At 36.7% G+C, this 21946-nt stretch overlaps 2 protein-coding genes across 2 annotated transcripts; both read right to left on the bottom strand.

Annotated features, from left to right (window-relative positions):
• Window positions 1-2773: 2773 nt before the first annotated feature.
• On the bottom strand, window positions 2774-3481 carry LOC145322160 (protein Obscurin-like). Its single transcript, XM_080163972.1, has one exon. The coding sequence runs from the start codon at window positions 3479-3481 to the stop codon at window positions 2774-2776; it is 708 nt and encodes a 235-aa protein (XP_080020098.1).
• A 741-nt stretch (window positions 3482-4222) lies between these two features.
• Window positions 4223-20930, bottom strand: Obsc (Obscurin). Its single transcript, XM_080163403.1, has 12 exons — window positions 20802-20930; window positions 20288-20394; window positions 17948-17997; window positions 16431-16497; window positions 15811-15989; window positions 14825-14973; window positions 14210-14384; window positions 13610-13722; window positions 13308-13407; window positions 6937-13159; window positions 6500-6617; window positions 4223-6396 (listed from the first exon to the last, which is right to left on the bottom strand). Exons 3-12 carry the CDS (start codon window positions 17994-17996, stop codon window positions 4591-4593), a joined length of 8979 nt encoding a protein of 2992 aa, XP_080019529.1. The 5' UTR covers window position 17997; window positions 20288-20394; window positions 20802-20930; the 3' UTR covers window positions 4223-4590.
• Window positions 20931-21946: the final 1016 nt, after the last annotated feature.

Here is a 21946-nt window from a genome sequence, read left to right as displayed (position 1 = left end):
TTTATACATAATTTATATGATCTAGCATGTGTAACATATAAATACGAGGGGCTGCACCTAGATGACCTCTGATTCAAGTATAGAAAAAAAAATCCATCCCAAGACTTCATTCTAAAAATTGAAATGGGCTTAAATCATCCTGGAACCTATGTGAAGCTTATCTATAATGGTGAACTCAATCGGTTTAGTAGTATGAAATCTAATGCTTCAGACAGAAAAACCTTACTACTTTATATAATTATCCTATTATATAAAGTAGTAAGCGTTTTTTGTCTGTCCTGAAGGATCTCGCTAACCGCTAAACCGATATTGTTCTCCTTTACAGTAAAGCATCTTATAGGTCCTGGGAAGGTTTTAAACTATTTTTAGGGAGGGTGTCTTCACCCCCCTCCCCCCAAAAAATATTTTTTTACTCTTTTGAAACTTAAATTAAAATGGGATGAGGTGGACTTTTTCCCCTACTACCTTAAGTGCCCCTAGAGGCTTCTAGGGGGCGTAGCCGCTAGTCTATAATACAAAGTAGAACGATGTCTGTCTGAAGCTTAAGATCTCAGTAACCACAGAACCGATTGGGCTCTACTCTTCAGGGAATATACCTACTGACCCTGTGATGGTTTTAAGCTATTTTCTTGGGGGATGGGACACCCCAAACCTCCCCAAAAAATGAAAAATACCCCCCCCCAAAAAAAATTTTTTTTTTACTTTTTCTTTTAAAATCTAAAATACAAAAAAATAGGTTGATTAAACCTCATGGGGCAAAGCCCCGAGAGGCTAGGGGCGAAGCCGCTAGTTATTATAAATATATACACGGGTAATTTCTTTAACTTTTTATTGATTTTTTGTCTGTAGCGAATGATCTCGCTAACCGCTGAACCGACATTTTTCTCATTTACAATGAGGCTTCTTTTAAATCCAGAGAGAGTTATTAACTATTTTGTTGGAGTGTATCTACACACAATAAATACTGCAAAATAGTAAATTTATAAAACTAAGGTCAGAATAATGAAAAATTGGACAACTAAAAATGAGTGTTATACACTATCTTATATGCTCTAATAGCTTAGACTCTAAGGGAACTCTAATAGCGTACAAAACACTTCTTAGGGAAGGAATAAGTGAGTGAGTCAGTGAGGGAGCCGGATACTTGTAGAGATTCTACGCATCTTTAAAAAGGTATTTCCTTATCACTATTTTAACATTTTTATTGTTTCTGTTTTTAAACAAATAAAATAATTTTATTTATGAGGTGATGATGTACAACACAAGAACAATTAGGTATATAAGCAGCGTGGCAATACAGGAAGGAAGGAGACATTGGGCTCTTTATTCCACTAGTACCCAAAGTTTTATAAAGACGTTTTCTTATTCGTTGGCATAACAACTATATGGACTTTAGTGAATTTTTATTGGTTGGTATATTATTATTTTTTTGGATCTTTATTTATTTGTATGCTCCGCTACATATGGATGTTCTTAACCTTCCCATTATATATTTTCCCTATTTTATTTTTAAAAGCTTTTCTCGTATTCATTCGAATCCGGTGGATAGGAACCGGTTCTCATCCATACGAAAAAACTATGTCTAGCATCGTATTATATCCAGCTTTCTACGAATATAGAAATGTACAATCATAAGATTAAATCCAGTTTTTTTAGCCGGTGCCTTCGGCACCTCGGGGCTAAAAAAACTAGTTATAATCTCATAATTGTACATTCTATATCCGCCCCAAGGTGCCGAAGGCACCGGCTACAAAAACTGGTTTTAATCTTATGATTGTATATCCGCGGAAAGCCGTTTATAATACGATGCGAGAAATAACTATTCTTTAATTAGGGTCGGACGGTCTGGAACAGATAACTTTTTGTTTGTTAATTTAGGCAAGTTAGAATTGACCCAACGATTACAAACTTTGCATGCTGATTACTGTAGTAGTTAGGTACGATTTAGAAAGAATAGCAACTCAATAATCGTTCCCAGAATGTTCGTACATCTTTTTTAACAACAAATTTTTATGTGAAATAATTATCATATTGATCTGATTTTTGAAATACTGATTCCTAGTACAACAAAGTACAATGCTATAAGCGAAACATCTCTATAATCAGGTCATAAAAATATAAGTATGTCCTATACATTTTCCTGTATTTTGGGAGTTTTTCAACAAATTTATTAACAGTTTTGTTTAAATATATATACATTTATAATCTGATTATCAAGTTCTGACACTCATCTGCAAGTGTTAATGTTAGTTTCGGAGCTTTGCTTTTATGGATGTTGTCATCTTTGTTTAGCTTTTGTTTTTTAATGTTCATAAGAGTTGCACACCCTTAATTTAAGGCACATTGGTTGTACAAGTTGTAATAGTATATTTCTTTCTTGTATAACATCGAAAACAAAATGCATATTATTATTATATTTATATTTTTAACTAAATAGATTTATTTATTTGTTGATATAGTCTCTAAACATACATAATAAACAATTATAAACTTTGCAAATTTTGTAACAAATTAGTTGAGCAGCTCAAGGAATGTGTTCTGATGTAGCTACACCATGGTGGTTAATATTGTGGTTTGAGTTAGTGGTAAACATAATTTCTTTGGCATCAGTTGTGATGTAATCAATTTTTCTATGGCAGTTGCTTTCATGCACGTTTCAAGTACATAGGTGTTGAGGTATTTTATTTCTAATAAAAATCTGTCAATCAAGTCTGCAGTAAATTCTGTTCTGTCAAAGGTCAGTATGATACAATATTTATGTAAAGTTGGTGTTTTACTGGACAATTCTTGAGATGAAGGACGCGCTGTCCTGCTCCATAACAGGTCTAGATCTGTTGTACTCCTTGGCAAAGGTCATAATTCTGTTGGTGGGGAACTTGGCACGCTGTCTCTTCTTGAGCATGTAGTCAGCAGAGCTCAACCACCTGTGGGCTCCAACCTCCTCGAGGGTAGGTCTTCTGTAGGGCAGTCTCTTGAAGATCCACATGAGAAGTCTGGTGCCTTCCATGGTGCATTCCTTGTACAGCCATTCAAACTTGAACTTGACATTGACAATGTTGTCCTTGGTTTCCTCAGGGGTCTCACCCTTGAAGGGCAGCTGACCAGACATCAAGACATACATAAGCACACCAAAAGACCAGACATCAGATTGAGGATAGGCCTTAGCTTCTTCAATAATCTCAGGAGCAGCATAGTCAAAGTTGTATGTACCCTTGATCTGAGTGCCACTGTTTGATACAGTCTGAGTGGTCTCAAAGTTGGCAAGCTTGACCTGAACTGTTCTGCCAAGAGATCTTCCAGAAGTAACAAGAATGTTGGAGGGTTCAAGGTTAAGGTACACCTTACCTCTCCAGTGAATATAGTCAAGAGCATCAAGAACCTGGCCACAGATATCAGCAACCATCTGTTCAGTATAGCTTGGCCTCTCAGCAATGTAGTTGAGAACAGTTGTAGCAGGCAGAGGATTGAACTTAAGCATCATTTCGGCACCTCGGGGCTAAAAAAACTAGTTATAATCTCATAATTGTACATTCTATATCCGCCCCAAGGTGCCGAAGGCACCGGCTACAAAAACTGGTTTTAATCTTATGATTGTATATCCGCGGAAAGCCGTTTATAATACGATGCGAGAAATAACTATTCTTTAATTAGGGTCGGACGGTCTGGAACAGATAACTTTTTGTTTGTTAATTTAGGCAAGTTAGAATTGACCCAACGATTACAAACTTTGCATGCTGATTACTGTAGTAGTTAGGTACGATTTAGAAAGAATAGCAACTCAATAATCGTTCCCAGAATGTTCGTACATCTTTTTTAACAACAAATTTTTATGTGAAATAATTATCATATTGATCTGATTTTTGAAATACTGATTCCTAGTACAACAAAGTACAATGCTATAAGCGAAACATCTCTATAATCAGGTCATAAAAATATAAGTATGTCCTATACATTTTCCTGTATTTTGGGAGTTTTTCAACAAATTTATTAACAGTTTTGTTTAAATATATATACATTTATAATCTGATTATCAAGTTCTGACACTCATCTGCAAGTGTTAATGTTAGTTTCGGAGCTTTGCTTTTATGGATGTTGTCATCTTTGTTTAGCTTTTGTTTTTTAATGTTCATAAGAGTTGCACACCCTTAATTTAAGGCACATTGGTTGTACAAGTTGTAATAGTATATTTCTTTCTTGTATAACATCGAAAACAAAATGCATATTATTATTATATTTATATTTTTAACTAAATAGATTTATTTATTTGTTGATATAGTCTCTAAACATACATAATAAACAATTATAAACTTTGCAAATTTTGTAACAAATTAGTTGAGCAGCTCAAGGAATGTGTTCTGATGTAGCTACACCATGGTGGTTAATATTGTGGTTTGAGTTAGTGGTAAACATAATTTCTTTGGCATCAGTTGTGATGTAATCAATTTTTCTATGGCAGTTGCTTTCATGCACGTTTCAAGTACATAGGTGTTGAGGTATTTTATTTCTAATAAAAATCTGTCAATCAAGTCTGCAGTAAATTCTGTTCTGTCAAAGGTCAGTATGATACAATATTTATGTAAAGTTGGTGTTTTACTGGACAATTCTTGAGATGAAGGACGCGCTGTCCTGCTCCATAACAGGTCTAGATCTGTTGTACTCCTTGGCAAAGGTCATAATTCTGTTGGTGGGGAACTTGGCACGCTGTCTCTTCTTGAGCATGTAGTCAGCAGAGCTCAACCACCTGTGGGCTCCAACCTCCTCGAGGGTAGGTCTTCTGTAGGGCAGTCTCTTGAAGATCCACATGAGAAGTCTGGTGCCTTCCATGGTGCATTCCTTGTACAGCCATTCAAACTTGAACTTGACATTGACAATGTTGTCCTTGGTTTCCTCAGGGGTCTCACCCTTGAAGGGCAGCTGACCAGACATCAAGACATACATAAGCACACCAAAAGACCAGACATCAGATTGAGGATAGGCCTTAGCTTCTTCAATAATCTCAGGAGCAGCATAGTCAAAGTTGTATGTACCCTTGATCTGAGTGCCACTGTTTGATACAGTCTGAGTGGTCTCAAAGTTGGCAAGCTTGACCTGAACTGTTCTGCCAAGAGATCTTCCAGAAGTAACAAGAATGTTGGAGGGTTCAAGGTTAAGGTACACCTTACCTCTCCAGTGAATATAGTCAAGAGCATCAAGAACCTGGCCACAGATATCAGCAACCATCTGTTCAGTATAGCTTGGCCTCTCAGCAATGTAGTTGAGAACAGTTGTAGCAGGCAGAGGATTGAACTTAAGCATCATCATGGAATCAGTCTCATAGGCATCAAGTAGTGAAACAATCTTTTCATGCTGAAGTGCCTTCAAGTTCTTAAATTCACGTTGAGCAGCATCACTTCCTTCAACATTAGATTTGTCAAAGACCTTGACAGAGTACAGTTTACCTTCCTTGTTAACATTAGCAGTGACAGAAAATCTGCCTTTGGTAACCTCATTCATGAAGTCAACAGCACCAGGCTTCTCAGCCTTGATCTTCATGTGCTTCTTTTCTACATCATAGCTAAGAGCAGAAGTAGCCATTTCAATGTCACCCTTAGCCTGAACCTGTTGAAGAGCATCATAAAATTCAGCCCTAGAAGATCCAGATGATGGAGTCATGACAATACCTGATGGAATAGAAGGAATGGACCATCCAAACTGGTTCTTGGCCAAAATTCTGAATTTGTATCCATGAGAAGGTCTAAGGTTGTCAACAACAAAGTATTCATGAGTGATATCATCAGCAAGGTCAACCCAATCAATATCTGTATCAATGTAGCCCATCTGCACCTTGTAAGATGTGACTGGGCTGTGATTAAGCTGAGATGGAGTCTGCCAAGAAATCAGAATATCAGTGTCAGTCATAGCTTCAACAACAGGAGAATCTGGGGGTCCAGAGATATCTCCAAGCACAACTCTCACACTGCAAGTAGTCTGGCCAATGGGATTGCGAGCAACAACCTTGTATAAACCAGCATCAGATGGCATAGCAGGATCCAGGGACAGATGGCTCCATCCATCTTCAGTGTTCATAACTCTAAGCCTAGAATCATCCATGAAAATGAGATCATTCTTCAACCACTGAATAGCAGCTCTTGGCTCAGATGACACAAGACAAGAAAGATTTAATGGTTCACCCTCAGTCAAGGCAATATCTACAGGCTTCTCTCTGAAGAATGGCATAACACCTTCAATAACCTCTTTAGTGCGAGTGATTTGAATTTCTTCACCCTCAGCAACAGTTTTTGGTTTGAATTCAGAGTAATCTTCTCTTCCCCAAGCATCAAGTCTAGCATCCCTCTGGGCTTCCAATTCTTCCTCCATAACATCAGTAAATCTTCTTCTCTCTTTGATGATTGGGCACTGAAAAAATATTTAATTTCATAAGGGTTGTATTAATTTGATTCTATCCTAAATAAATCTTATTAATTTATTTAGCAAAAAATAGTGAAGTTTAAGTTTGTACCTTAACATCTTGGAATTCAGAGCTCTGAGATCTAGCAACACTCAGATATTCTCTCAACCTGGCAGGGAAATCAGCATCTCTGACTTGCAGGAGGTAGGTGTCAGGTCCATATTGATAGCTGAAAATTAAATTTTGTTTAAAATTATTTGAAAACTTGATGTTTTCAATTCCCATACCTGTAAAGCAGATCTTAAAGTTGATTCAAAGAGTGAAAGAAAAAAGACTAAAACAATGATAAGGATCTCAGTCAACCCTGGAAAATTCCAAAATTCCATTCTAACAGGAAGCAGATAGTTGTCAGTGGGATGTTTACAGCTGAAATTAAGACTTCTTAACAATTGAAAAATATTTGGACTTTCTACTTCTAAGATAAGGTAAATTCTCTTTTTTACAAAACAAACTATATATAGAATGTATTTTAAAAAGGTCAAACTTACTTGGATGGGTTTTCAAAGGATTGAATTTCATATTCTGGTCTAACATATGGTTCAGGCTCAGGAACAGGAGCTGGTTTAGGCTCCTCTCTAGGTTCATCTGACTGTTCACCAGATGGATACACCATGCAAGATGGGTGAGTGAAAGCTCCATGTAGAGGTCTTCTACGGTACAGGAAGTCACAAGAGGCATTAGTGATCCATTCTTTAAGACCAGTATAATAGGTTCTGAGTCTTTCAGTACTGATCTGGTATTGTTCAGAAATTTCAATTCCAGGTTGTTTCAAAATCTGGAGCCAAGGATGGGCCAAAGCCTGTCTAACACTCATACGTTCTTCGGGTTTGTACACAAGCAGGTTAGCAACGAAATGCTTAGCTTCTCTTGAGATGTTCTGCCAGAGCTCAAAGTCAAAATCAATGTCACCCATCTGAATACGCTGCAAGGTTTCTCTATCATTCTGACCTCTGAATGGAGATACACCTGACAAAATAAGGTATGTAATGATACCAATAGCCCACATATCAGAGGCAAAGGTGGCACCTTCTCCATTGACAATCTCAGGGGCAACATACTCAGGCTGGCCATATTCCATCTTGACAACACCAACAATTCTCTTGGAAAGAGAGAAATCACAAATCTTGATCTCAGATCCACCAGGTCTTGAAAATAGAACATCACATGGTGTCAGAGAGAGATGACCAATACTCTTGGAGTGCATGTATTCAATACCTTCAAGAATTTGCTGGATGATTCTTGCAATTTCAATCTCAGTAATATACTTCTCAGAAGTGATAACATCCAAAAGCTCTCCACCTGTAGCAAGTTCAGTAATAAGAGTCATCTGATCCTTGGCATCATAAACTTCAACAAGACGAATGAGGCGAGGATGGTGAAGGACATTCATCATCTCAAACTCATTCATCATCCAGGATTTGAAGCTTGTACCATGCATCATCTTGGCAGCAAAGTTACCACCAGTGAATCTGTAAGGGATCATGCAAGGATCTTGTGTGGGCTTTCCACTCTCCTTCACACTTCTGTGTAACCACCAGTATTTAGAATCAGCCTCCTCAATTGCATGATGACCAGATTGTTCAGACTCAATGGGTACAATCTGCTGAACAAAGTAGGTGACACCCTGAGTGCCTCTACCAATCTCTTCACAAGTGTGGTAGAACTTGTCAAATCCTCTTGTTCTTGGGATAATTTGCTTGCTTCTTCTGTATGTCATCCATTCAAACTCCTGTTCATCTTCAAGAATTCTGACCATAACAGAGTATGAAATAGATCCACAAATATTTGAGGCAGTGACAGTGTACAAACCTTCATCTTTGGTGATGTAATCCTCAAAGAACAGAGTAAATGTCTGTGGAGGATAATGGTGAGCTTGTACTCTGGAAGTCTCCTTCAGAGGCTGGAAGTCCTTGTACCATTTAACATTAGGCTTAGGAACACCATAGATCTCACACTCTACTTTGCCACCATTAACTCCAATCAGGTTGACATCAGTAGGAGCCTTGATAAATTCAGGATACTGAGCCATCATTACAAGAACGGGTTGCATCATGTTACCATAGTCATTGACACCATAGCACTCATATGTACCAACATCAGAGGCCTGGAAGGAATTGATTTGAAGCTTGACAATACCGTTTCTGGTATAGGTTGTAGTGTATTTCTCACCATCAATTTCTAGATCCTTTCCTTCAAACTTGAAAGAAACAGATGGCATTGGGAAACCATAAAGATTCCAGTTGACTTCAGGGCAAGAGTTTCTGACAGCATACTGAGTTACTTCTTCCTGCTTCAAGAAGTGTGGCCTGTGAGTATAGCCCTCATAAGGCTCCTTGTAAATGTCAAAGCCCTTAGGGAACCTGGTAGATGAAGCAAGATCAAAAGGCTGGCCTGGTTTCAAGAACAAATCCAATGGTCCCATATCAGCAGCAAAGTTAGATCTGTGGGCTACACAGTATGGTGAAGGATCAGACAGACCAAAACGATTTCTGACAGACACTCTGAATCTGTAATCTCTCAGAGGAGTAAGATTGTTGATGTCACAAGTAATACCTCTAACTTCCTCATAGACCTCCTCCCAGTCTCCCTCAGGGTATTCTGCCATCTCAACCATGTAGTAAGGAGCAAGGTTAGGACCCATTGGCAGAGCTGGTTTCCAGGTAAGGGTAACCTTAGTGTCTGACATTTGAGTGATGAGGGGTTTGTCAGGGCAGGGCATAGGCAATCCACTCATGGTATACTTCTCAAATCCTTGGTACAGGTTACCAAGAGATTGACCAGGCTGTACATCAAGACCATCATAGATAAGTCTAGCTTCACATGTAGACTCACCATGCTTATTCCAAACTCTGAGTTTGTACGTACCAATATCAGATTCTTCAACATATGCCATGCTTAATCTGATAAGTCCAGTTCTTTCCTGAGAAATGTGAATTCTGTCAGTCTCAAATAGTGGTCTGTTGTTGAAAAAGAATTCAAATTCTGGCTCAGGTGTTCCAGTGACCAATGCAGTAAATCTAGCAGCCATTCCTCTGAAAACTAGCTCATCACCAATCTTTTTCAAGAACTCTGGAGCATCATGCTTGCCCTTTTCAACAAATTCAACAATCTCTAAGGAACCACAGGATTCTACAGTACCCTCCTGATTCTTAGCTCTGCAAGTGTAGCTGCCAACATCAGACTCCTGGATCTTCTTGATCAAGAGCATTCTGGTCATACCATTAGTCTTGATTTTTCTTCTCTTATCTTCCTCTAAAGGCTCTCCATTAAAGAACCAAGAAATCTCAGGTCTTGGGTTGCTGCCAACCTCACACACAAATTTGGCATCACAGTTGATCAGTTGCTTGATGTTGTTGAGAGGCTTGGAGAAGAAAGGTTCAGAGTAGACCTTCTTGACTTCAGCTTCACACACACCAGTGACTGTTCCAAGCTCATTGCTAAGATGGCATTCATAACTTCCAGAGTCAGCAACTTTAGCATCAACAATTTCAAGTCCAATGAGTTCACCATCAGAGAAGAAGTGAGCTCTTCCATCAAGAGGTGCACCATTCCTACTCCAGGAAAATTCTGGGATAGGATTACCTCTGATAGGAGTGGTAATTCTAAGTTTCTGACCTTCATCAACACATACATTTCCAAGAGGTCTAGCAAAGCTTGGTGCAGCCTTGTCAACACCTTCCTTTAGTCTGGTCTTGATGGCAATATTAGCAATAGATCTTGCAGTGCCCTCACTATTGTATGCAATAGCAGCATAAGCACCTTTGTCATCTCCAACAGTTGTCTCAAAGATGAGGCCAAATGTACCATCAGGGTTGGCAAAAGACTTGATTCTTTCACCATCAGGCTCCCATTCCTGGTCATTTAACATCCATCTGATTTCAGGAGCAGGGTGTCCAACCATCTTACCTTCCAGTTTGATGGGAGAACCTTCAACAGCTTTGGCAGATCTGAGAAGGGAAGTAAATTTGGGCTCTTCCATAGCCTGTGTAACAATGACAGTGCAAGAAGTTTCACAATCTCCAACATCATTGACACCCTTAGCAGTGTACACACCAGCATCAGAAGTGGTACATTTTTCAACAACAAGTGTAGCACCACCACTAGCATCTTGAGCAATGAGAACTCCCTTGCGGACCTTGATCTCATTGCCATCTCTAAGCCATGAAACAGTTGGCATAGGGAAACCAGAAATCTTAGCTCTAAGTCTAAGATCCTTCTTACCAGGAATGGTCAATTCCTTAGGATCAAGCTCAGCAACAACCTTTGGTGGCTTAGGTTTGCCCATGACATCAAGCATAGTATCAATCTTGGCATCACCAGCTGTGTTCTTTACAAACAGAGTATACTTGCCATTATGTTCATCACCGCACTTGTTGATCCTGAGGGTGCAAATGATACCACTTCCATCATCAGCTTCTTCAGCGGTAATAATAACATTTTCACCATCAGCCTTGATTTCCTCTCCTTCCAAAAGCCAGACAGCAGTTGGAGGGGGAGAACCATTGATTTTAGCAGTGAGTTCAAAGCTGGCACCTTCCTTGACTTCTTGCATCTTGGGGAATTCAGCTTCAACAGTAGGCTTGATTTGAACAATCTGGAAGATACAAGGAGAAACTGCTTCACCAACCATGTTGGTGGCCTTCAGGGTAATATCTCCAAAATCTTTCATTATAATATCTCTTACAGTCATTTTGTACAGCATACCCTCATTAGTAAGTTCTTCTTCAAACAGACGTCTCTTACCCTTTTGGAGAACCTTGTCACCCTGGTACCATTCAACTACAGGCTTGGGAACACCAGCAACAATGGTTTCAAAGGTGACCTGGGATCCAAGAGTAGTAGTGATATCAGCCAGAGGCTTAGGGAATGATGGTTCTTCAGTAATAACCAAAAGTTTACCCTGGGCTTCAGTATGTCCAACTCTGTTGGTAAGAGAAATCTCATAGAGACCAGCATCTTCAAGAGTAGCATCCTTGATGGTAAGAGTATAAGTAGCCTCCAATCCATTTTCTTCAACAGATGTAGAATATCTAGCATAGGCCTTATCATCCTTGTCAATCTTTTCAACCTGTGCCTCACCTCCTTCTTCTGTTGCTTCTGCAAGAACTCTGTACCATACTCCCTCAGCAAAGGGGAAGGCCTTGCCCTTTGCAACAATTCTGGCTTCATCTCCTGGACCAGCCTTCCATTCTCCAATTTTATCAATTTCTGGCACAAACTGAACCTCAAGAGATCCAACTTTAGTGTCTTCACCATTCTCATTCTTGGCAGTCACCTTGATAGAGCCAGCAGTTGATGATTGAACATCCAGGATATCTAATCTGTAAGAATATTCAGCCTCATTGAAGGACAGTTTGAAAATATCAGATTCAACAATTTCTTCATCATTCAAGAACCACTTGACTTCAGGAAGAGGATCACCTCTGATCTTAATGTTGAAGAATGTCTTAGCCCCCTTGTTAGCCTTCTTGTCCTTAAGGTCAGACATACATTTGGGGACTCTAAGTTCCTCTTGAGAGTGGACATTCAACTCTGTAGACAGTTTCTTGTCACCAGCTCTGTTGGTAAACTCAACACCATAAGGTCCAGCATCGTCCATTTCAAGCTTGCTGATTTTGAGCTTGTAAACACCTCCAGCTTCAGAGACAAAGTATCTAGAATCCTTGGATGATGTGTCAATGCCCTTGCCATCCTTGGTCCATTTAGCAATAGGCTTTGGACTACCATCACACTCAACAGAGAAAGTAAAGTCATCAGTTTCAAATGCCTCATACATATCCTCCATATCATCAGCAGATGGTTTAGTGTTAACTTTAAGGGCACACTTGCTGGAGGCTGTGCCCATGTCATTAGTTGCCTTGATCTCATAATCACCAGCCATGCCTCTGCTTGCACTGTTGATAGTCAAACAATCCAGACCATTAGGATCAACATAGCACTTAACTCTAGGATCCTTGGTGATGTCCTGTCCATTCTTGAACCATTTGACATCAGGTCTTGGCTCGCACTTGATCTTACACTTGAGTACAACCTGCTTGGACTCATTAGCTTCAGCATCAGCAAGTTTCTGTTCAAACTTGGGCAACATCTGGGCAGCAAATGAGAAGAACTGAGACATCTCACCATGGGGATTCCTGGCAATAACAGCCCAGTTACCATTATCCTCACTTGCAGTCTTTTTGAAATCAAGCTCAAATGTTTCAGGATCTTTCTTGACGCACTTGACTCTGTTGTCTTCCTTAATTGGAACACCATCCTTATACCAAGTCAGCTCAGGGTTGCCAGTTACCTTGGCAATAATTTTGTAAGGTTCATCAATACCTGTCTTGGCATCTCCAATGGGCTCCTTAAATTGAGGAGCTCCAGCCAGCATCAACTTAGCCTCAGTAGCGCATTCTCCAAGATCGTTGTGGAGAACAGCCTTGTAAGTACCAACATCATCACCAGAAACTTTGTTGATGATAAGAGCAACAGTCTCAGGATCAGGGTAAACAAACTTGTGTCTATCACTAGCTTGGAGAGGCTGTCCATCCTTGGTCCACTTGATATTGGGCCTGGGGTAGCCCTTCATCTTCAACTCCATCATAGCAGAGCCACCAGCAGAAGTTTCAGCTGGTGTAAGTTGAGCAAGAATCTTAGGTGGTTCAGGAGCTTTTAACATCTGAGTGACTGAGCCTTCAACTGTAAGTTCAGCGCTGCAAGCAATCTTTCCTTAAAGAAGGAAAATTTATTAGTAAATTCATATGACTAAAAAGATTAAAAAGTAAAAAAGTAAAAATATTGAATTTGTCCTTTAAAAAATCATTCAAGCTAAAAAAAAGAACATGTACCAAAGTAGTGCAGTGACAATATATCTTACCTCCACTAGTGTTGGCAACGCAGGTATAAAGGCCAGCATCTTCAGGGTTAATATGTTGGAATACAAGAGCAAGAGTATCTTCTTCATCTTTAAACAGAACCTAAACAATTTTTGAAATTATTAAAAGTGGAAATTCTTATTAATGTTTAGAAACTTACTACAATATTCAATAATGAAGTCAAATTAAAATGCAACATTTAGTCTTTAGCATTCAAAATATTAAATTAAACTGAACATTGTCATGTAAAAAAATGTTATTAAAATTCTTTTTAACAAAAAAGGGAATCTAAAACAAATATTACCTTGAACCTGTCATCAGGATCAAATTCTTGTCCACTCTTGAACCAAGTGAATGTTGGCTCTTCTCCGGGTTTTAATTTGTCTCCCTTCAACAGAGCAAACACGTCCTTGGCCTCTGGTAACAAAGGAATAATTGAAAATTTCCAAATTTTCTTTTCATTTTATTTTAAATTCATGTTTTGTTTGGTGATGAAATTGAAGCTTTTTATAGTGCCTATAAAATTAACGTCACACTGGCCTACCATTGGTTGATTAAAATTTATACTGCCATTGGTAATTTACTTTATGTGTTGGCCTAAAATTGGTCATTTATATTGTTTCGTCATTTTTTTTATAGGCACTATAAAGGCTTCTAGTAATAGTATTAAGTCTTCTAGTGATTCTTTGATAGAAATATCCATAATAATGGCAATTTTAAAATCAGTTAATTTATGCAAAAAAGTTGTTTTCTTGTATGTACCTAATAGTATTATTAATGCAGGAAATGGCAATTGAAAATAAATCACTGCCTCCTATTTTGGATGTTAAAAATATTTGAGGGAATGATAGGCATAATCTTTTATCTGCATTGTCCTTTCTATACCTGAAATTTAATAACTTACCTTTGATTCCAACTTTAGCTTCAGTCTCAGCCTTGCCGTGTGAGTTCTCAGCAACAGCCTTGTACATGCCAGCATCGGTGTCAGCAACCTTGTGGATGGTCAGCTCATAGCTACCATGGCCAGCATGGTCTCTGTTAATGGTTACTCTAGAATCTTCCTTGATCTCAGCACCATCCTAAACAAAAATCCTTTGAAAATCAAGAACCATATTTTAAAATGTTTTAATTGTTTTATAATATGTAATTATTTTCAGATAATTTTATTTAAATGAAGACACTTTATTTTGTTTTTAATTCAATCCTTTTTTTTGGTTTTCAATAACAATTTAAGCATATGTACAATTTTAACTGAAGAGTTAAATAATTTTAACACAATTTATGATCTTCAAATGTTAAACATTTAATTATTGCATTTTTGACTGCAACAAAAGGTTTGAATTATTACCAAAATATTTTTCGTCTTATCATCGATTTAATTTTTTTAAAATCAAGCAATAAATGTGTATTTTTATCATACCAATTCCTTTTTAATGTCCCTTTTTATTAAATTAATATAAAATTGAAAGAAGTTTAATATCTAAATTATGAAGAAAAAAATTTGCCCGTAAATTGTTACCTTGAAGATTTTCATCTCGGGAGCAGGATTACCCCTGGCGTGGATCATGAATGAGGCGACGGAGTCCTTGATAATCTCGGAGTTCCTCAGCTTCACAATGAAGACGGGGTGGTTGGATTCTTCGCGCTCCTTCTTCTCGGCGGCGCTCACTTAAAAATATAAAAATTGTCTGTTACTGGTGACAAGGAAATGATCTTTATTTTCAAAAAAATACTTGAAAGAAGGGAGGTTGTTTTTTTTATTAAGCGGATTTTTATTATACAAATGGCCCGTAAAGTGGGTAAACCTTTGCATTAATTTTTTTAAAACTGGACTATTAGGAACTTTAAAAAATTGGGGGTGGGGGAGGGAGTATTGTAGATTTGTACTTTAAAAAAATTAATTTGAAATTACTATATTTAAATAGAAAATATTAATGCATTCTTTATCAATAATTTCCCTCAATTCAGAATGAATTTCTAAAAAAGCTTATCTAAATATGTAATGAATAAGAGACTATTAGGAAAAGAAATTACGTCGTGTCTACTAATGTCCCCCCCCCCCACAAACAAGCTATTATCAGGAAAATAATTAAAAGTTTAAATGCCTGTCTATTATGTATAGTATTATACTTATTTTGATTACAGAAATACTTATTTTGGAGATATGTTTACAAGTTTGTAAGATAGGTTAACCTATCTTAGTTGATAGTTATACCTTTTATCTCATCCAAAACTATAGGTCTCTAGGGGAAATTGGGTTGGGGAGGGGGAGGGGTGAATTCCACCAACCCCCCTTTTTTATTTTAGTTTAGAAAAAAATTGGGGAATAATATTTTTGGGGGGGCTTAGTAGTCCTCCTCCAAAATAGTGATAATTTAAAACATTCCCAGGACCTATGAAAAGCTACAGTGGAAAGGAGAACCGTATTGATTCAGGGGTTTTTAAAACAGACATATACACATGATTCCTGTTACTTTTATGTAAAGATAAGAAAACAAAACTTACAATTGTGAACCTCCAGATTAGCGGAGCAGGTGGCTGTCTCGCCGCCAGTAGCGGTCACCCTGCAGGTATACTGGCCAGAATCCTCTGGCTTGCAGCCGGTCACGCACAGGCTGAAGGTGTTGCCTTTGCTGGACACCTTCATGCGGTCTGCGGCACTGTCGTCCAGAGGCTTGTTGTCTCTACACAGAATTAGGGTTGATTATCAGGTATATAAAGGGATAAGACAATGGCCGGTAACTTGATAAACATCCCCAATGATGATACACAAAATTACCCCTTCTGTATAGTGCACGGATAAAAAATAAAAAATGTAAGATTAGAACCAGTTTTGTTAGCCCCGAGAGGCCGATGGTCCCGCCTAACAAAACTGTTATTACTTTTAGGATTTTTATTTCTATATTCGTGGAAAATTGACTGTAATACGGTGCTATACATGATTTTTCAGGATGGCTGAGAATTGGTTCTAATCCAACAGATATTAATCGGTTTCGAAACCATACAAGAAAATCATTTAATCGTGTGGATAAAATCAATGCAATGATTATCTGAGCTACTTGAGAAGCGTGTAGGCTGTACTATAGACGTACAGACATCCCATAACTACGCTACTAAATCTTTACCTGAGCCATGTGGCGGTGACACCAGAAGCTGCGCTGGCCACAGCCTCAAAGGTGGCATTTTCTCCAGCTAAAAAATAATTTGTGATCATGGAAAGAAAACGAAGTAGAGGGTTTCGTCGTATTTTTATAGTAGCTTTTCTCCTATTTCTAGACCCTGAGGGTGGCTCTAACCCTGTGGGGTAATCATTAACATTTACCTAATCTCAAATAGCCTATTAAACGCTACTGTGAAAATACAACGATACAATTTTTATGACTAAACTATTTTTTTTCTAGAGAAGCGAAGAAACTAAATATTTCCGTCTGTTCATCTGACCGTTCAAAGCTTATGTAATGTTGTGAACGAAATAATGTTGCTTCATTTTGTATAAAGAAAGGAAAAAGTAGCTCCTTTATATTTAATCTATATGCCATTTATTCAGCAAAATGCTTTTAATTTATACATTTTTTTTTAATCATCAAAACTATCATTTACAATTCTACCTGTCTTTTGATACTATTTTAACTTAGTGCTTGAAAGCTACCCTTATTTTGAATTATAATTTTATATACATACATTTGATGTTGATTTAAGAATTATCTACTTTTTTCGCTAATCATGGATTTTGTCATCCTAGATGTTAAGACTTTGGATAATATTCTGAGCACATTTATTTTCTATTTTTTAAAAGCGAAGCTTTTCTATAATTACATCCGTCCGTCACAAACGGATAACTTTTTCGTTAAAATAGGCATGTCAGAATTGTCCTATCGATTTCAAACTTTGCATGGTGATTCCTTTAGTAGTTAGGTACGATTTAGAAAGCGTAGCAACTCTATAATCATTACAAGAATGTCCGTATGTCCATTTTAAACATTTTAAACGATTTTTACTTTTTTATAACAAATGTTTATGTGATCTAATCATCCGATTGATCTGATTTTTGGTATACTGATTCCTGGGACAAAAAAGTATAATGTTATATTTGAAGCAACTCTATAATCAAGTCCTAAAAATGTAAATATCTCCATACACATTATTCTGTATCAAGCAGTTTTTTAACAAATTTACTTACAATTTTGATTCGACTCTTATACATTTATATTCTGATTATTCAGTTCTGACACTATATAAGTGTTAATGTCAGTTTGTCCTACCGTTTCAGTGCTTCGCTTTTTTGGATGTTGTGATCCTTGTTTGTCATGTCATTGTCCAGCCACAAAAAACAGGTATTTGACAATAAGACAATAGAATCATTAATTACACAACGTTTATCTGCAAATCTTATTTGTGTCTGGCATTAATAAGTTGCACCTGTTTATACGTTAGGGCATTGCCTCTATTCTTGAATATAATTGCCACTCAGTAGCAGCAATAATAAATGTTTTAACATCTTTTGTTATGATGCGGTTTGATGCTGTTAAACGAATCCGAAAACTAACTGAAGACTAGCGGACTACCAGCGGACAACTAGCGGACAACTAGCGGACTACAAACGGAAAACTAACGGACTACCACCGGAGAATAATGTACTTACGGGCGCAAAGCTGACCCTGCATCTTCTTTGTGAAGGTCAACCCAGCCATTCTAAATTAAAATATATTTTTAGCAAATTTGTAAGGGGACTAAAAATCTCACATGAAGGATAATTTTGCCTTCATCTTTTTCGCTAGTAAAAAAATAAAAGTCTAATAAATGTTTTTATTTCTTTATTAATCTAGAAATATATTAGCACATTAATTACAATAACAATATTTCAAATATATAGCCTGTTTAATAAGCATATTTTACTGGCGAAAAAGTTGAAGGAATTGTATTCTTTTTATTAGAACCCTTTCTGTTTATTTACATTGAAAAAGTTTAAAATTTTTATTTGAAAAATTGTATCTTGAACAAATTTTTAAGGATGGTTAAATTTAATTATTGTTCTATTTCATGACAAACAAACATCCTATTACTAAATTCATAAAATTCATAATTATGTTTATGTATTTAATTTTAACTAGCAAACAACAAAAAACAAAAACTACATCTTCAAATTTTAAATATTATTGTTGAATAATTTGAACAGATAGATTTTCAAAACATTTTGTTTTCAAAAGTTGAAATATTTTCTTAACAAAAGTATTTTAAAATCTTAATCTAAATAATAATAAAAAATTTAAATAACTAATTAAAGTTCAAATTATTAAAAAAAGAACTACTATGAATAATAATCACCTTTAGGTGGAACTTTGTTCAATTTCTTAAAATTTCTTTATTTCTTTTTATCCAAACTCAAAGCAAATGAAATGAGAGAGCCATGCCAACTATTTTGGTAAGCTAGCTATGCTCCTCTGTAGATTAATGTTGTATAATAAAATCCATAACCTTAGCTACAGCATGCATTTATCAACATAAATAGATTAATACAAACTGTAGCCAGAATCAGAGATTTCAATTTTGCAGTTATTTTTCACTTTTTTTCTTTATACTTCACTTAGTGAATTCACATATTTATACTTTATTTTCTTTCTTTCTCTCTTCAAATGGTTTGGTTGAATTAACTATCTTTGGATTGGTCTATCTATCTTAATAATATTATACTTTTATATAATTCGACCTATAATACTCATTACAAATCAACATTCAGTAGTACAAGTGCATTTTAATTTTAAAACATTGCGAGACAAGAGGGGACAGTTTGACTTGACCGTTCATTCGAGGCTGCAATAGCTGCCAGGGGGAAGGGAAGGGGAGATTATGGAGGGGAATAGGGGAAAAGGGGAAGGGTTGGCAAGGCGCCAGCAAAGGGCCAGCTATGTATGTACTGTAAGTAAGCTGCAAATAGAACACACACTTAGGCTGTATAGACAGACGGACACGCACAACTTAAAGAAAGCCACACACACACACAAACGCACACACATACATACACTAGCCACTAGCACACACGCAGAACTATCGAGTCTCAATCCATTGACACACACACACACACACACAGATTTTTCCTTAAGAATTTTATATATAGACGAAAGCATCTAGGAGTTTAAATACCTTTCTCTGCAAAGACACTTTTACATACAGACAAACTTTTCTACATATACATGCATACACAAACAAAGAAAAAAAAAACCTAAGCAAATAATTTGAGGAAATGCCATAAAAATAATTATTTAAAAGACATACACAAAAAATGTTCAAGAGCTTCAGAAAAAAAAATCAATCACTTTTTGACAATCGATATCCTAAAACACCAATTTTTTCCTCTGATAAAGTAAGCTTTCTTAAAAACAAGGCATGAATGCTAATTTCTTTAAGGGAAAGGAATTTTTGCCTCAAATGAACGGTCAAATTCTACATTTATAAATACTAAATAAATACATGTGATTCTAAATAATTAAATAATATAAAAATTCAGATACACCTATCTGCAGAAATACAGCCACATTCTTTTTTTGGTTACAGGACAAACGCAGGAGTGTCAAACGTCGGAGTGGACAAACGCAGGAGTGTAAAAATATTAAGTTAATTAAGTATTTCTCTACAGGTTAGGTTAGGTAAGATATGATTATACAAATAAGTCCCTTGCGGGGGTTAGGCATTTAAAAACCTGTAAGATGGTTTAAAATAGGTTAGGTTAAGTGTCCACTCCGATGTTTGTCCACTCCGACATTTGTCACTTCTGCGTTTGTCCTAGGACCTTCCTTTGAGCTGAAAATTTTAAAAGCAATTTCAGCTTTAGAAAATTAGATAACATAATTTTACAAATATAATTAAAATACACTTCAATAAATCACAATTTTTAAAATAAAATACCTTTAAACCTCCACAAAAATGGTGAAATAATTTGTTTAAAAACCTATATGGATTTATAAACCTATGGATATGAACTCACCTGGATTATTGTGATGTGAGAGTGGTCCAATAAATAAATAAATAATTCGTAGCACTTCTCCTTTTCAGGTCAGATCTCCTCTAGCCCTCCGTTATTTAATGTGTATACTAAAAAAATATATAAAAAAATAATATCTATGTAAAAAAGGTGCTTGATTAACCTTCTGTCTGTCCGTCCGTCCTTCTGTTTGAACCAATTTTACCAAGCTTTTAATGAAAAATCTATGGTTTTAGGCTATTTCATAGAATATTGGGTATTGAAATATCTCTTAATCTGAGAATTGCCCTATACACACTTTAATTAAATGCCCTTCCTTAATTTTTCCTTTGAAAATAATTTACTTAATATTATAATCAAAACTTGCTTTTTGCCTTATTTAAATTAAGGATAAAAATCAAAGTTATATTATTTCTACCGTTAAAAATTGCATTTCTTTAGTGGACACAAATAAAGTTAAAGTTATAAAATCTAGTTAGAATTGTTCATGTCTTGTTAAACATTTATATATGCATACCGGAGTTATTATGTGTAGCTAGGAGCTGGGCTATGTACCACTGTGCCCACTACGAAATGTGCTGGCCCACTAAGTTGACCGAAACAATGGCTTGCAAGAGCTTGCTTTTCTCCTCTCTACACACTTCTCTTTTCCTTTGCCTACCCCATCCCTTTTAATTCCCTAATTCGTTGTCCCTTTTCTGCCGATTTCTCCTTTAATCTTCCTTACTTTCCATTTTTCTACCCAATAGCTACCTGCCCCCCTTAAACCTCCTAACCCTCGTGTAAACGCAGCCTCCTTTTGGCCTCTCTAAGTATATCTCCTTTAAGGTACATGTTAAACTTGCAAATATGCTGACGATATAATATCTTATTAAAGATTCAATAACTTACATATAATACATTCTGATAAAAAGTTTATATTGTAATAAAACACTTTCCGCTTTTTAATGAGAGAGAGGGGTTCTTTGGTCGACTAGGTAATTTGAGGGAAACCGCCTTGTTTGTTGATAAAACAAGAGCAACAGAGTTTAGCTTGGACCCCAATCCTCTCTGCTCCCTGACTCAGTGTGTCCGTACAGGGAGGGAGGGGACATTGGGCTGTTTATTTCACAGTACCCAAAGTTATATAATATCAACTTCTTATTCGTTGACTTATCATTATTGGGGACTTTTGATATTTGGGTTCATTTAAATGAGTGTTCAAACATTTTAACCTCTAATTATAATCTACAGAATGGGTAATTTTGTGTATTATCATTGGGGATGGATATCAATTTATCGGCCATTGTCTTATCCCTTTAGATCCCTGGTGTGCTTAAGGTGCATACCTCTCTAAAATTATGTGCTTTCTTCCTATTTATATGTACTCCATCAGGGAGTAAAGGGGACAGGGCTAAATAAAATAAAAATCATTACTTAATTTTTACATCCAAAACTTACATTCGCGATCGTGGGTCAACTCGTAGCGCATCCGCTCGTAGCCGGGGAGGTGGTAGGTTCGAATTTCGGGCCGACACGGTGTCATAACTGAAGACGTTAACAATGGTTCCTACTGCTGCTATGTCAGGTACGCGACATAAATAGTAAGAGTAGGGAGAATGACGTGGCCTATAAACAGGCACAACTCACGACTATGCAAAGTTAGGACTTCTAAGACATTGG

This window comes from Acartia tonsa, chromosome 6 (genome assembly GCF_053477335.1).
Source record: "Acartia tonsa isolate MP-2025a chromosome 6, ASM5347733v1, whole genome shotgun sequence".
NCBI lineage: Eukaryota > Metazoa > Arthropoda > Copepoda > Calanoida > Acartiidae > Acartia > Acartia tonsa.
Note: the sequence above shows the minus strand (reverse complement) of the source record. Positions and strands in the feature narration are given on the sequence as shown.

Bases quoted from the DNA above. Each gene is read 5' to 3' on its own strand.
- Obsc (XM_080163403.1), bottom strand. From the start codon at position 17,996: ATGGCTGGGTTGACCTTCACAAAGAAGATGCAGGGTCAGCTTTGCGCC. The intron at 16,498-17,947 runs GTAAGTACATTA...ATTATTTTTTAG, and splicing joins GCAGGGTCAGCTTTGCGCCC to CTGGAGAAAATGCCACCTTT. The intron at 13,723-14,209 runs GTAAGTTATTAA...CTTTGTTACCAG, and splicing joins AGCTAAAGTTGGAATCAAAG to AGGCCAAGGACGTGTTTGCT.
- LOC145322160 (XM_080163972.1), bottom strand. From the start codon at position 3,481: ATGATGCTTAAGTTCAATCCTCTGCCTGCTACAACTGTTCTCAACTAC.